General features: G+C 33.9%; 1 protein-coding gene across 1 annotated transcript in view; it reads right to left on the bottom strand.

Moving 5' to 3' along the window:
• The window catches only part of LOC105555502 (coiled-coil domain-containing protein 144A-like), a 57207-nt gene that overhangs the window by 35192 nt on the left and 6297 nt on the right, over positions 1-15718 (bottom strand). Inside the window, exons 2-4 of the mRNA XM_012002470.1 lie at positions 9630-9703; positions 3821-4774; positions 1966-2112 (exon numbers count right to left, since the gene is read on the bottom strand). Coding sequence (XP_011857860.1) covers positions 1966-2112; positions 3821-4726 — 1053 coding nt within the window. The 5' untranslated portion in view covers positions 4727-4774; positions 9630-9703. The remainder of the gene's footprint in view (positions 1-1965; positions 2113-3820; positions 4775-9629; positions 9704-15718) is intronic.

The raw sequence follows: 15718 nt of genomic DNA, 5'->3' as shown, positions 1-15718 counted from the left end.
ACATGTTAGTGAACAAGGATAGACATAGACCAGCATATTAGAGTTGAGAATCCAAAATTAAATCTGTATGTTTGTATTCAGTTCATTTTCACCAAGAGTTAAAAAACAAATGAGAAAAGAATAGTATTTCCAACAAAGGGTATTGTCTCACCAAATGCAATATCTAAACATTTATTCAAAATAGCTAAATGTAAGAGCTAAAACTATAAAATTCTTAGATGAAGACACAGGCATAAATCTTTGTGACTGCATTTGCCGGTGGTTTCTTAGACATAACACCAAAAGGAAAAATAGATTAACTGGACTTGATCAAAATTTGGAACTTGAACAGGCACCATCAGGAGAGCAAAGAGGAAGGCCATTGAGTAGAAGTAAATATTTGAAAATCATGCATCTGATAAGGGACTTACACCTGGGATACAAAAACAACTTTCAAAATTCAGAAATAAAAAAAATTTTAAATGGGTAAAGGATTTGAATAGATATTTCTCCAAAGAAGATATACAAATGGTTCATAAACACATACAAAGATGTTTAAAGTCATTAGTCATTAGAAGAATGCAAGTCAAAACCACAATAAAGTACCTCATAGCACTACTGGAATGAAATCTTTTCTCAGTCAAAAATATGGAAAATTTTGGCAAGGGTATGAAAACATTAGAACACACTCACAATACTGATAAGAATGTAAAATGGCACAGCCACTTTGGAAAACAGACCGGCAGCTCCTCAAAGAGTTAACACATGACCCAGCAATTCCACTGGGTATAACCCCAATAGAAATGAAAACATATGCACTCTTACAAAAAAGTGCAAACACAAGCCCTTTTACATCAAAGTTCATGGCAGCTTTGTTAATAACAGTACAAACTGGAAGCAACCTGATGGTCCATCAATTGATGAGTGGATAAATAAAATGATTGGTATATTCACACAATGGAATATTACTCAGCAATAAGAAGAAATTAAGTACTGATACCTGCTACCACACAGAAAACCCTTAAAATATTATGCTAAGTGGGAAAAAAAAGTCACAAAAGACCACATATTGTGTAATTCCACTGATAGAAAACATCCAGAATGGACAAATCTGTACAATCAAAGGAGACTGGTGGTTCCCTGGAGCTGAGTAAAAAGGGGAAAACTGGTCGATGATAGCTTAGGGATGCAGAGTTTCTTTTCAGGGTCATAAAAATGTTCTAAAATTGATGGTGGTGGTGGTTACACAACTGTGTGAATATACTAAGAAACTGTGAATCGCACACTTTACATGGGTGAACTGTATGGTAGGTGAATTATATCTTAATAAAGTTGCTTTTAAAAATCAAATGGCAGGATTTTCATAAATTTCTTCTCTACTTTGGATTATGTACTATACTTGATCTGAATATTTCTGTTTTACAATATATTTAAAAGAAACAAAATAGGAAAGAAATGCCTAACATTTCAAGTAGTTTGTAAACTAACCTAAAACATTTGCATTTTGAAGACCAGTATAACAGTTTTTCCCTGTATGCATTATCCTGAAATGCATGAAATAAATATACAGAGATTCTGTACCCATTCACAAAAGTAAAGATAGGAAATAAGACAATTTTCTGAAATAAACATTATCCTCTGATTTAATCTGGTGTGCCTCACCATGGCAATAGAGAAAATCACTAAAAAATACTGTTACACAGAAAAAAAGTCTCTCAACTTTTGTGAGAAATGATGTCTAATTCCCAACTTTTCCTGAAGGTAAATATTATAGTAAAAATATGTACATAATTAAGAGGAAAAAATGACAGAATAAAAGTCAAGAGGTTAAGAAATAAGTATATTATAATGGTAATAAAATTGTAATAAAATTAATTATAACAAAAATAAAAAAGAAAGCTGTTCACTGAAATTAGTATCCTAAAACACTTGATATTATTTAACCAGCTATAGACTAACTGTTGACATGTTATATTTTATACATACTTGACTTCTGATTTGACCTGATTTCCTCTTTGAGTCCCGTGTTTCATCTAAATTAACACAACATGGTGTAGCCTCTAGTGAAGGCTCTGATACAGGTTGTTTTTTCACAGTATCAGCCAATTCTTGTTGAATTTGTCTCATAATTTCCTGTAAAGATATTTTTGATATTGATTTTATGTCACCTTATTATTAAATGATGGTCATAGAATTTAACTCTAACATATATACTTTGAAAAATATTACCACATACTTTGATTCACCTTCTTTTCCTCATGTGTAATGAACATTCCTATTCAATACTGAATTCAGTTAAGGACAGAAAAGGTGTTATTTTCCTGCCAAATCAGTATTCTGTAACTTAGACAACCGATACAGCCCATTATATATTCATCACCTAAGTTGGCAATGCTTAATCATCTACTGAAGTCTCAGAAAGAAATGGGTATGTGAGTGAGACTAGTGGTTGTAAATTCTATACTCTGAAATGTTTTCTCTCTTCTTTATTAGAAGTTCAAATCAACTTCACAATTCCTCATTTATTCAATTGCCTGCTCAAATCCTTCCACTAGATTGCTGTATTGAAATAAAACTAAAATTTCAATGGTCTTTGAAGCCCTTGATAATCTTGCCTCCACTTCCCTGATCTCAGCTCCTACACTCTCTTTCCTACTCACTCCATTCCCACTATATGTGAATCCTGTCACCCCTCATTAGTTTGAACATGGGGACCCAACGCCAAACAAAGAAATCTCAGATTGCTACAATTATCTTTGTACTGGACAAAGTTATATCCAAATGAAATTAGTCATTGAGTCTAGAAATAAAAATTATGCACAAATTACTTGTAAAAACATTCAAAATAAATTACAAATGCCAGTGGTAAGATGAAATGAAATATGGTTTTACTGACATTCACATCTATCCCAAATTATACTTAATTAAAAGTGAATCCTGTCAGAGTTGAGAGGTCATGACAATAATTTGAGATTGAAATATTTTCAGATTTAAGTCAAACTGACACGAATAAAAATAAAATTAAACCAACTTCAATATATAAGAAGCTCCTGAGGGAAAGTCTTATGAGATACAGCAGTACGCTTCAGTTCACCTGGGAAATCTGGACCTAACTGTCGAAATCACCCACCAAATTGAATCTTAACTTCAAAATACTCACTTCCGGTAGGAGCATTTCCATTTATCTGTTTCATCATGGTCTCAAAATGTGGCCACATAAAGACATGAAAATTATTATTTCAGGCCCGTTGTGGTGGCTTATGCCTGTAATTCCAGCACTTTGGGAGGCCCAGGTGGGTGGATCACCTGAGGTCAGGAGTTCGAGACCAGCCTGGCCAACATGGCAAAACCCCATCTCTACTAAAAATACAGAAACTAGCCGGGTGTGATGGTGCGCACCTGAGGTCCCAGCTACTCGGTAGGCTGAGGCAGGAGAATCGCTTGAACCCGGGAAGCGGAGGTTGTAGTGAGCCAAGATCGTGCCATAGCACTCCAGCCTGGTCAACAGAGTGAGACTCTGCCTCAAATTTTAAAAAAGGTATTATTTCAGCAGTGTAAGACTACACTATTGATACTAGTCTCTATTAACAACTTGTAACTTAACCTCTCAACATTTCATAGGTGACACTATTTCTTTACTCAAAGTAAAGCATCTTTTCAGTCTTTTTTTTTTTTTTTTTTTTTTTTTTTTTTTGCTGGCATGCTTCTAGGCTGATAAAGCAAATATGTTTATAATACATATATATTTGTATTCAATGAGACTCATCATTTAGCAAAAACCAAATATTGCTTTATATTTTCTTTCAAGAAGTTTTAAAATATTTTCTTTCTCAATACTTACATTTCTTTCTGCTTTCTCTTTTTCATATTTGTACAATCTTTCATTTATGTAATTGCATTTATTAATTAACTTGTTGTTTTCCTGCTCCAGTAGAAGACTTTGCTCTTCACTCTGAGCTTGATTTTTGACAATAGCATTAAAATGCTGTTGGATATTAATTATTGTCTCTTCTTGATTATCAGCTTTCTTGTGAGCCTCATTCAGTTGCTGTCGAAGTAACAGATTTTCGTTTTGTATTTGAGATAACCTCTCCTCTAGAGATTCTTGCTTTTGAATGTATTTACTCACTTTGTCTTCTTCATTCTGAAACATTTGTTCAATTTCTTTCCTTTGACATTGTGATTGGGTTAGGTCTCTTTGGACATCTTCTAAAACCAATGTCTTTTCTCTTAGAGCATCTTTTGTGTGGTGCCACTTCATTTTGAGGCTTCTGATTTCATTTTCAGCATTAGCAAGTTTTTCAGAAAGCATCTCATTCTTATCTTTTAGGTTGCTCATATCAAAATTCATTTTTTCCTTTAAATGAAACCACTCTTGTCTTGTTCTCTGGAAATCGAGTTCTACATCTCTTTTTGATGCCTGACTTTGATCACAGTCTTGTATAGCAGCGGCCAGTCTACAACGATATGATTCAATTTCTGTTTCCAGTCTCTCCTGGTTTTGGTTTTCATCCTTCAATTTAAAACTGAGCATTTCATTCTCAGCTTTCAAAACTTCAGACTGTACACTGTACTGGAATATCGTTGTTGTAAATGTTTCCTCGTTCAGCTTCAAAGTATTTTGAAGGAAATCATTCTTTTCTTTCACAGTTTTAATGTGCTCAAGATAATTATTTTCCTTTTGCTGGTCCAAATTTTTCACTGTGTCTATTTCCAGTCTTAACCTGGCAATTTCTTCCTGCAACATGCAATTTTCGTACAACAGATCTTTTTCTTTCTTATGCCCATGAGAAATCTAAATAAACAAAGGAAACTTTTAGCTAGCATTCAATACAATGACATCTCATTACTTTCTCTGAAATTAAAGAATATCCTGCACATTTATACAATGAAAGCATTGCCATGAATGAATATCTAACTGGGAAAAAAAGTTGAATTACAACTTCAAACCTCGTAGAGCATAAATTCTCCAAAGGTCAATGATTTATTTAAAGACAATGAATCCATAAAAGGAAAAGAGAAACCACTAGAGGATGTGTAAGGTTCCCAGAATTGGAGAAACCTTTCTCAGAACAATAACAAACCCAAAGGTGTAAAATAAAAGATTTTTAAAATTTACTACATTAAATATTGGGTTTACACTCTGATATCTAACCTATATACTACCATATAATAAGAGCCTTAGTTCTGCATATATTTGGACAGATGAAATTCCCAATGTCCTTTAAGTTCCTTTTTCCTGAGACTATTCTACAGATATTCTCTTTTGGTAGTATTTTTTATAGGCAGTCCTAAGAATGACATGCATGCATAAATGCTAAATATAAGCATCTCACTAAGCACTTGGTGATGTATTTAGATACATCACCAAACTCAATTATCACAATTCTGCAAAGGAGTGGTCAAAAAATAAGCAAGCTGCAAAATTTTCCCCAGGTTTTCTAACCACTTCTAGTGCACCTCCACCAAATCACATTTATTTCTGTAGTGTAACTAAATACAAAAAGAAACTTTTTTATTTCAAAACACCAATAGTAAATAAGATAAAATTATAGAGCTTTGCTTAGAGAGTCATAAAATCATTTGTCATTGCAATAACTTCTATTTCCTCTTTATAACGTTTGAAAGAGTCATAAATATGAAATGGGGGAAATATACTGAACTATTTTACTAGGAACAAAATACATATTAGTAAATTATCACTAGTATATATTGTGGCATACCATTGTGTTCAAACTCTTTGTACTCAAATTAGACACTATTGGAGCAGACTGTTACTCTTCTCAAAAGTAAAAAGAAGAACATCCAAAATATGGTCTCTGAACTGCCTATACATTTTCTTCTTACCTATCAGTGGAAATAATAAACTAACCCCTCCATTAATATAAAACTAAGATTAAATCACTTTCAACAACTAGAACATGTTTTGTTAGTAGCAGGGGTTTTGACATTATAGAAAGATCATTAATTCCTATGAAAAGTATCAAATGCTTCTGCTTTTCATGAGGCCAGTATGAATATCACTACTTGACTATTGCAGACAAATGGCATTAAATTAAGAACATCATTTTATTCAGTGGACCAAAGGCCAGAACCCCCACCACCACCTCATAAAAGACAAAGACAAAAATTGTCTTCTTCCTTCTTTACAACTTGGATTTTAAACAGCTAGCTTTTGAAGATGTGATATTGTGGGGCTTCAGGAACAGAAAGGAAGCTTCACCCTTTGTGCACTAAGCTATTCTTTTCCCCACTGCCTTTTATCTTTCTTTTTTATCTGTCTAGAACTCAGTTTTCTACTTTAAAGTCATACACTAAATTTTTGGCTGAGAATTTATGATACTTATATAAAAATATCATATACGCCATTAACTTACCATACTCTATCAAACAATAGAATATAGAAGTCTGACTCAACAGAAACATTTGAGAGTTATTTAAATTATGTGAAAGTATATATACTTCTCAAAAATATTGAAAGTGGTTATAATATAATTATATGTTGCAAGAGTTGCAGTTAAACAGATACACTACAAAACATGAAAGCACAAGAAACAGATTCATTGGCCAAGAATATTTCTTACAACTCTCAAGACTAGTACATTTTTATCTCCCTTCTCAGTCATTGCTTCCTTCCCATTGTATTTCCATTTTATTGCTAAACACATCTCATCTTTACATAAACGGAAGGGAAAACCCTAGGGCTATAATTTTAAGCAATTTTCTTTATGCTTATCCTGGTTCTGAAGGTCATAGGCATATAGATAAATTAGTGTATGATTTCTTATACCACTTGGAAAACTTGATAGACTTTGCTTGATCAAGGAACAAAGATTAGAGAAAGTTTTTCTGAACTTCTATCATTTAGATAGCAGAAATAATCTATTTCTATGTACAGATTTAGATAACCCAATTTTACACGTAAGTTTATCATCAGTAGAAATTCAGAATGGATCCGATGATTGATAAAGAGAGAAAACAAAGAGTAACAACAAGTAAACCTCTACCACTTTTTGAAGTTGAACTTTCTTCAAAACCAGGAACTCTACTTGTAATATGTCTACTTCATTCTTAAACCTTTGTGTATCTTGCTGTCATTTTCTTTGTAGATCTACTTTTGATGTTCTGTCATGATGTAGTGATAAAGAACTCAAATTTTCTAATTCAGGCACCCTGATTTTGTAGTTACTAGCACTAAGACTGTCATAGAATGGCTTCTGGAACAAGTCTTGTATTGCTTTTGTTTTCTTCTAAGTGCCTATATCTGCAGAAATACTGTGGCTTTTTATTTGAATCATGTTTTATCTCTCTGGAGGGGGTACCCAATGAATCTGAAAGACCTTTTGGATCACTACATAGAGGCATATGCCTGATGTCTAATTTGATGCCTCATGGTATCTTGGTCATATTTTTTTGTCATTTGCATATCAAACTCTTGACCTTCTTTCATTTCCATTGTAACAACTTCTGGGTCCCTTGCTTTTTTTTTTTTTTTTTTTTTTTTTGACGGAGTCTCACTCTGTTGCCCAGGCTGGAGCGCAGTGGCGCAATCTCGGCTCACAGCTCCATGCTTTCTTAGAGTCTCTATCATTATAAAAATTCTCCTCATCTATGTTAAAAACATATTCATTATCTGGTTTGTTATTTTCACAGTCTAATTTATTTTCATTTAAATAAAGCTTAGAAGATGTCTGGCAAACATGTACCAAAAACCCAGAATATGAATGAGATATACACACATTTTTGAGACTGAGTTCCATGTGTTCAACAAAATGCCTGCAATGCCACAAAGACAGGCACTCCAGATGCATCTTTTTCCCTCACAAGTATATTATTTGTCAAATTAGAAGGAATTTCCTTTATGTTTGTTTCTCCTTTTGAGCTATCATGGAGTGGCTTCAGGAAAAACAGTAATTTGTATTCTTCACAGATTTCACCAAACCTCTGATTTAACTCACTTGTAAGAAGTGAATTCATTTTCATTTTCCCACTCTAATTTGCCTCATTTAATATACATTTCCTCAGACTTTTACACAAAAAAGTCCTGAATATACAGACGTATCCTCTCTATCCAATCTTTATTTTTTTCTTGGTCTTGAGAGATTTTTGGCAGATGCAAAAGGGAAAGGTTAATTTGCTTGTTTTGTTTCTCAGAAGTTGTCTTTGTCAGAGTGCATGTTTTTGTTTTTATTTTTTGAGACAAGGTCTCACTCTGTTGCACGGGTTAGAGTGCCGTGGTACAAACATGGCTCATTGCAGCCTCAACCTCCTGGGCTCAAGTGATCCTCTCATCTCAGCCTCCCATGTAGCTGGAAACACAGGCACATGCTACCATGCTTGGCTAATTTTCAAAAACAATTTTGTAGAGATGGGGCATCACCATGTTGCCCAGGCTAGTCTTGAACTCCTGGACTGAAGCAGTCCTCCCACCTCGGCCTCCCAAACTACTAAGATCACAGGCATTAGCCACTGTGCCCAGCCAGGAGCATGTTTTTAAAATAACTTTATTTTCAGTAAAGTGTAAAGAAAAAAAATTAAAGTAATTAAAATTAAAATTTAATTGTTAAATTTCTTTGTATGTTTAACTGCTCCCAAATCACAGGGAGAAGTAAAAAATAATTTGCCTTAGCTAAAACTGCAAGAAAAAAATAAACCAGCAAACTTAACTTTGGCACTGTTGTTTGGAATAAATTCATTTTTTGTTATATCTACCAAAACATGAATGAGCAGATGATTAGTAGTGTTACAAAAGTGTCCTCACCTGAAAAGATTTTACCTCAGCATACCCTAACTAGTGAGCACGTGCGGTGCATTTAAGTACTTTTTCTGAAGATTACTATCTGGACTGTAGGCAAACTTTGTTAGAAGAAAAAATCAATACCAATCAGGAAGAAAAGCAAATTCTCAAATTTTAATTCAAATTATATTTTGTAATATGACACTCTGATGTATCCAGTTTATCTGCTTAAGTCCAGTTCTAATATATTCTAATGTGTACTAATGACAGTGGATAAAAATTTTAATAATCTGTACTCATTTTCTGCGACTGCAGTAAGTTCAAATGTTATTGTGTTTCTGCACTAACACCAAAGGTCCCATTCTGCAGAGTATGGTTCTCTTAATAAACACTTAGGTTGATTTTATGACCCAGCTCTCTTCCTAAACATGACCTGAAGTCAATGAGAGAGCATGAGGCAGAATACATGTTTAGCCTTGGCATTCATTAGTGACTGGCAATATAAAACTGCACATTTTGAATCACTGGCCATCATGACTCCTTTAACATGAACACAACGGCCATCACTCTTAAACTGTTCATAACTTCTTTTGCTCAATAATATGATTCAATAATTCATTTTACTTTCTTCCTCATATAAACATGTCATAAAGATAAAAAAGGAAAGAAAATTTTGAAAATGTTTTCTCTCTATTCCAAGGGTAAAGATGAGGTATAAGTTAGTATAGATTTTAAAAATCTTTTAAGTTTTATAACTAGTTAAAATGTATTTAAAATTCAATATTAAATAGTAAATTAGAATCTATTGATTAACAAAGGCTAATCTGAAAGGTAATTTCATTTGGACTACCCTATATTATTAAAGCAAAGAACATAATAGTCAACCAGAAATTTAAATGAAATTGTTGTATACTTGGAGCTCATTGTTTTCACTTTCTTCAAGTCTTTCTTGCTCTTCCTCTGATATCACTGCTAAGACTCGTTCTGCTGAAAAAATCACACATTTAGTTAAAATGAACTACTTGAACAGTTAAACTATAGTCTTTATGAAAATAGATTAAAACTAATATTTCATTTTATTTTATAAGTTGTGAATTTAAAGGAAGCTTAATCTTTAGCAGGATATTTACTTCTTTAATAAATGCTCCTAATTCTTAAAACTTCAAGAAACCACCTGGGGAGACACTAGATGTCACCAGTTGAAGATAAACACACATGTCAAACATTCACTTGCAAATGTATCTACCAAACATAAATAAAGAAAACCATCACAAACAAAATAAAAATTTTTAAATGTGAGCCCTTGGGCCTTAAGTGACCATTGGTGGTACCCTGGCAGGATTCCTCCTAGGTCCGTGGTGGTGGTGGTGGACATGGTAAGAGATTCCTCTGCCTGAGGAGATGGGAGGGAAGAGTGGAAAGGACTTTGTCTTGTGGTTTCAGCAGTAGAAAACAGCACCAGGTAGATTTCTAAGGTTTCCAACTGTAGGCCCTGGCTCGCAGACAGTATATGTGGCCCCTCCTGGGGCCTGAAGGGACTCTCACTGCCCTGAAAGGAAGGACATAAGACTGGTTGACTTCACCACCAGTTGATTGCAGAGCCCTACAGGCTTGAGCAGTCTGATGCAGTGAAATCCCAGTGCGGGTGGACACAGAGGTGCTTATTTAAATCCTCCCCCAGCCCCAGGTAGCACAGAGACAGACTCCATTTGTTTGGGAGATAGTAAGGGAAGAGAACAATGGTTTATATCTGGTAATTCAGAGACTTCTTCCAGCTCTTATTGAACAACCACCAAAAGCATGTCTCTATGAGGCTGCAAACATGACAGAATTATTGGGCTTAGGGTCCCTGCCCCCTAATGCAGATATGGGTGCAGTAACCAAAAGCATAGACACTATACCCAAGTCCCTTTGAGTACCTGGAAAGCCTTATCAAGAAGGATGAGTACAAACAAGTCCAGACTGAAGATTACAATAAATACAAAGCTCTTCAATGCCCAGACACAGACAATCATCCACAAACATGAAGACCATCCAGGAAAACATGACTTCACCAAGCGAAATAAATAAGGCACCAGGGACCAATTCCAGAGAGACAGAGATATATTACCTTTCAGACAGATAATTCAAAACAGCTTTGTTGAGGAATCTCAAAAAACATTCAAGATAACACAAAGAAAAAAATTCCAGAACTCTATCCAATAAATTTAACAAAGAGATTGAAATAATTAAAAAGAATCAAGAAGAAATTCTGAAGTTGAAAAATGCAATTGATGTACTGAAGGATGCATGAGTCCCTTAATAGCAGAACTGATCAAGAAGACAGAATCAGTGAGCTTGAAGATAGGCTACTCGAGAAAACACAGTCAGAAGATACAAAAGAAAAAGGTATAGGAAAGAATGAAGCATGCCTACAAGATCTAGAAAATAGCCTAATAAAGCAATTCCAAGAGTTAATAGCCTTAGAGAGGAGGAAGTGAGATAGATGGGAGAAGAAAGTTTATTCAAAGAAATAACAAAGTTCTTCCTAAACCTCAAGAAATATATCAATATTCAAGTGCAAGAAGGTTATAAAAAACCAAGCAGATTTAACCCAAAGAAGGCTACCTCAAGGACCTTAATAATCAAACTTACAATGATCGAAAATAAAGAAAGGCTCATTTATCCCTGCAGCAAGCAAAGAGAAACAAATAACATACGACGAAGCTGCAATACAACTGGAAATAGACTTTTGGGTGAAAAACTTACAGGCCAGGAGAGAGTGGCATGACATATTTAAAGTGCTGAAGGAAAAACACTTTTATCTTAGAATAGTATATCCAGTGCAAATGTCTTTTAAATAGAAGGAGAAATAAAGATTTTCCCAGACAAACAAAGGCTGACAAATTCAATCAATACCAGACCTGTCCCACAAGGAATGCTAAGGAGAGTTCTTCAATCTGAAACAAAAGAATGTTAATGAGCAATAAGAAACAACCTGAAATCAATGAATCTTCCGCAACTCACTGATAATAGTAAGTACACAGACAAACATATAATATTGTAACACTGTAATTATGGTGTGTAAACTTCTCATATCTTAAGTAGATTTCAAATCCTCATAGTAACCTTAAATCTAAAAACATACAATGGATACACACACACAATAGCAGGAAATTAAAACATTCCAACAGAGAAAATCACCTTTACTAAAAGGAAGACAAGAAGGAAGAGAAGACTACAGAATGATTAGAAAATAAGTTACAAACTAACAGGTATAAGTCCTCACTTATCAATAACAACATTGAATATAAATAACTAAACTCTCCAATCAAAATATATAAATTGAATGAATTAATTAAAAAAAAACCAGACCCAATGATCTTTTGCCTTACACATAGACTGAAAATAAAAACATGACATATGATATTCCCCACCAATGAAAACCAAAAAAGAAAATCAGTAGCTATATACTTATATTGGACAAAATAGACTTCAAGACAAAAACTGTAAGAGACAAAAAAGGGAACTGTATCTTGATAAAGGGGTCATTTTAGCAAAAGGATATAACAATTTTAAATATATATGCACCCATACTGGAGAACCCAGATAAATAAGGCAAATGTTACTAGAGCTAAAGAGAGAGAGAGCACACCCTCAATACAATACTAGCTGAAGGCTTCAATACCCCACTTTCAGAATTTCACAGATCATCCAGATAGAAAATCAACAAAGAAACATCAGACTTAATCTGACCTATAGGCCAAATGGACCAAATAAATGTTTACAGAACATTTCATCCAAAAGCTGCAAAATACTCATTCTTCTTAGTACGTGGATCATTCTCAAGAACAGGCCATATGTTAGGCCACAAAACAAGTCTTAAAACCCTCAAAAAATGGAAACTATCAAGTATCTTCTCTGACCACAATGGACTCAAACTAGAAATCCATAACAAGAGGAATTTTGGAAACTACACAAGCACAAGGAAATCAAATAACATGCTGCTGAATAACCTGTGAGTCAATGAAGAGATTAAGAAAATAAATTGAAAATTTTTCTCAATAATGGAACAAGAACCAAAACCTATATGATACCATGAAAGCAGTGCTAACAGAGATGATTATAGCTGAGTGCCAGCATCAAAAAGGAGACAAAACTTTAAGTAAACAACCTAACATTGCATCTCAAAGAATTAGAAAAGCAAGATCAAACCAAACCCAAAGGTAGCAGAAGAAAAGAAATAACAAAGATCAGAACAGAAATAAATGAAATTGAAACAAAACAATACAAAAAAAGAACATAACAAAAACTTGATTTTTTTGAAAAGTTACATAAAATTGACAAATCTTTAGTCAGACTAAGAAAAAAGAGAGGAGACTCAAATATAATCAGAGATGAAAAAGCAGTCATTCAAAAACAAGCAATGGGGAAAGGATTTCCTTTAAAAAAAAGGTGCTAGGAAAACTGGCTAACCATATTCAGAAAACTGAAACTGGACCCCTTTCCTTATCTTATACAAAAATCAACTCAAGATGGATTAAACACTTAAATGTAAAACCCAAAACTGTAAAAACCCTAGAAGAAAATCTAGGCAATACCATTCAGAAAATAGGTATGGGCAAGAATATTATGATGAAATCACCAAAAGCAATTGCAACAAAAGCTAAAATTGACAAATGGGATCTAATTAAACTAAAGAGCTTCTGCACAGCAAAAGAAACTATGATCAGAGTGAACAGGCAACCTACAGAATGGAAGAAAATTTTTGCAATCTACCCATCTGACAAAGGTCTAATATCCAGAATTCACAAGGAACTTAAACTTTTAAGAAAAAGAAACAACCCCATCAAAACGTGGGCAAAGAATATGAACACACACTTCTCAAAAGAAGACATTTATGCAGCCAACAAACGTATGAACAAAAGCTCAATATCACTGATCATTAGAGAAATGCAAATCAAAATCACAATGAGATTCCATCTCATGCCAGTCAGAATGGCGATTATTAAAAAGTCAAGAAACAACAGATGATGGCAAGGCTGTGCAGAAATAGGAACACTTTTACACTGTTGGTGGGAATGTAAATTAGTTCAGCCCTTATGGAAGACAGTGTGGCAATTCCTCAAGGATCTAGAACCAGAAATATCACTTGACCGAGCAATTCCATTACTGGGTATATACTCAAAGGAATATAAATCATTCTTTTATAAAGATACATGCACATGTATATTCACTGCAGCATTACTCACAATAGTAAAGACATGAAACCTACCCAAATGCCTGTCAATGATAGACTGGATAAAGAAAATGTGGTATATATATGCCATGAAATATCATGCAGCTAGAAAAAGGAATGAGATTCTGTCCTTTGCAGGGACATGGATGAAGCTGGAAGCCATTATCCTCAGCAAACTAACACAGACACAGAAAACCAAATATCACATGTTCTCACTCATAAGTGGGAGTTAAACAATAAGAACACATGGACACAGGGAGTAGAATAACACACACCAGGGCAACTCGGTGGGAGGATGGGAGGGAGCGCATCAGGACAAATGGCTAATACATGCAGGGCTTAATACCTAGGTGACAGCTTGATAGGTGCAGCAAACCACCGTGACACACATTTACCTATGTAACAAACCTGCACATTCTCCACATGTATCCCAGAACTTCAGTATAATTTTAAAAAAAAAAGGAAAAGCAGTCATTACAATTGATTCTGCAGAAATTCAAAGATCGTTAGAGGCTACTGTGAAAAACTATATGCCAAAAAATTGGAAAACCTATAATAAATGAATAAATCCCTAGACACACATGACCCACCGAGATTGAACCACGAAGAAATCCAAAACCTGAACAGACTAAGAACAAGTAATGAGATTGAAGCCAGCAAAGTTTAGGGGACCTAGCGAAGTCTCCCAGCAAAGCCTAGGACCTGATGGCTTCACTGCTTAATTTTACTAAACATTTAAAGAATAAGTACTACTAATGCTACTCAAACTATTCTGAAAGACAGAAGAGAATGGAATAATTCCAAACTCATTATACAATGCCAGTATTACCCTGATACCAAAATGAGACAAAGACACATCAAAAAAAGAAAACTACACTGTTTATCTCTCTGATAAACATTGATGCAAAAAATCTTCAACCAATACTAGCAAAACAAATTCAACAACACATTTCAAAAATTACACTTCATAACCATGTAAAGTGTATCTCAGGAATGAAAAGATGATTCAATATATGCAAATCAATCAAAAAAGAATTGAATATATATATTAATTGAATATATACATGCAAATCAATGTGATATAGCATATCAATAGAATGAAGAATAACAATCATATGATCATTTCAACTGATACAAAAAAAAAGCATCTGGTAAAAATTCAATGTCCCCTTATAATAAAAACCCTCAAAAAACTGGGTATAGAAAGAACATACCTCAACACAACAAAAGTCATACACAACAGACCCATAGCTAGTATCATAATGGGGAAATCCTGAAAGTCTTTCGTCTAAGATCTGGAACATAACAAGAATGTCCACTGTCACCAATGTTATTCAACATAGTACTGAAAGTTCTAGCTATAGCAACTAGATAAGAGATAGAAATGAAGAACATCTAAATAGGAAAAGAAGAAGTAAAATGATATAATGATATAATCTTATATTTGGAAAACCTAAACACCTCATTAAAAAACTATTAGAACTGATAAATTCAATAAAGTTGTAGGATGCAAAGTCAACATACAAAAATCAGTAGCATTTTAGATGCCAAAAGTGAACAATCTGAAATCAAAATCAAGGAAGTCATCTATCTCATTTATAAGAGCTACAAATAAAATGAAATACCTAAAAATTAACATGATCAAAGAAGTACAAGATCTCTACAATGAAAACTGTAAGTCTTCAGTGAAAGAAATTGAACAGGACACCAAATAATGAAAAGATATTTCATTTTCATAAACTGGAAGAACCAGTAATTTTTTTTTTTTTTTTTTTTTTTTTGGA

Source organism: Mandrillus leucophaeus, unplaced genomic scaffold (assembly GCF_000951045.1).
Source record: "Mandrillus leucophaeus isolate KB7577 unplaced genomic scaffold, Mleu.le_1.0 Scaffold689, whole genome shotgun sequence".
Classification (NCBI taxonomy): Eukaryota; Metazoa; Chordata; class Mammalia; order Primates; family Cercopithecidae; genus Mandrillus; species Mandrillus leucophaeus.
Note: the sequence above shows the minus strand (reverse complement) of the source record. Positions and strands in the feature narration are given on the sequence as shown.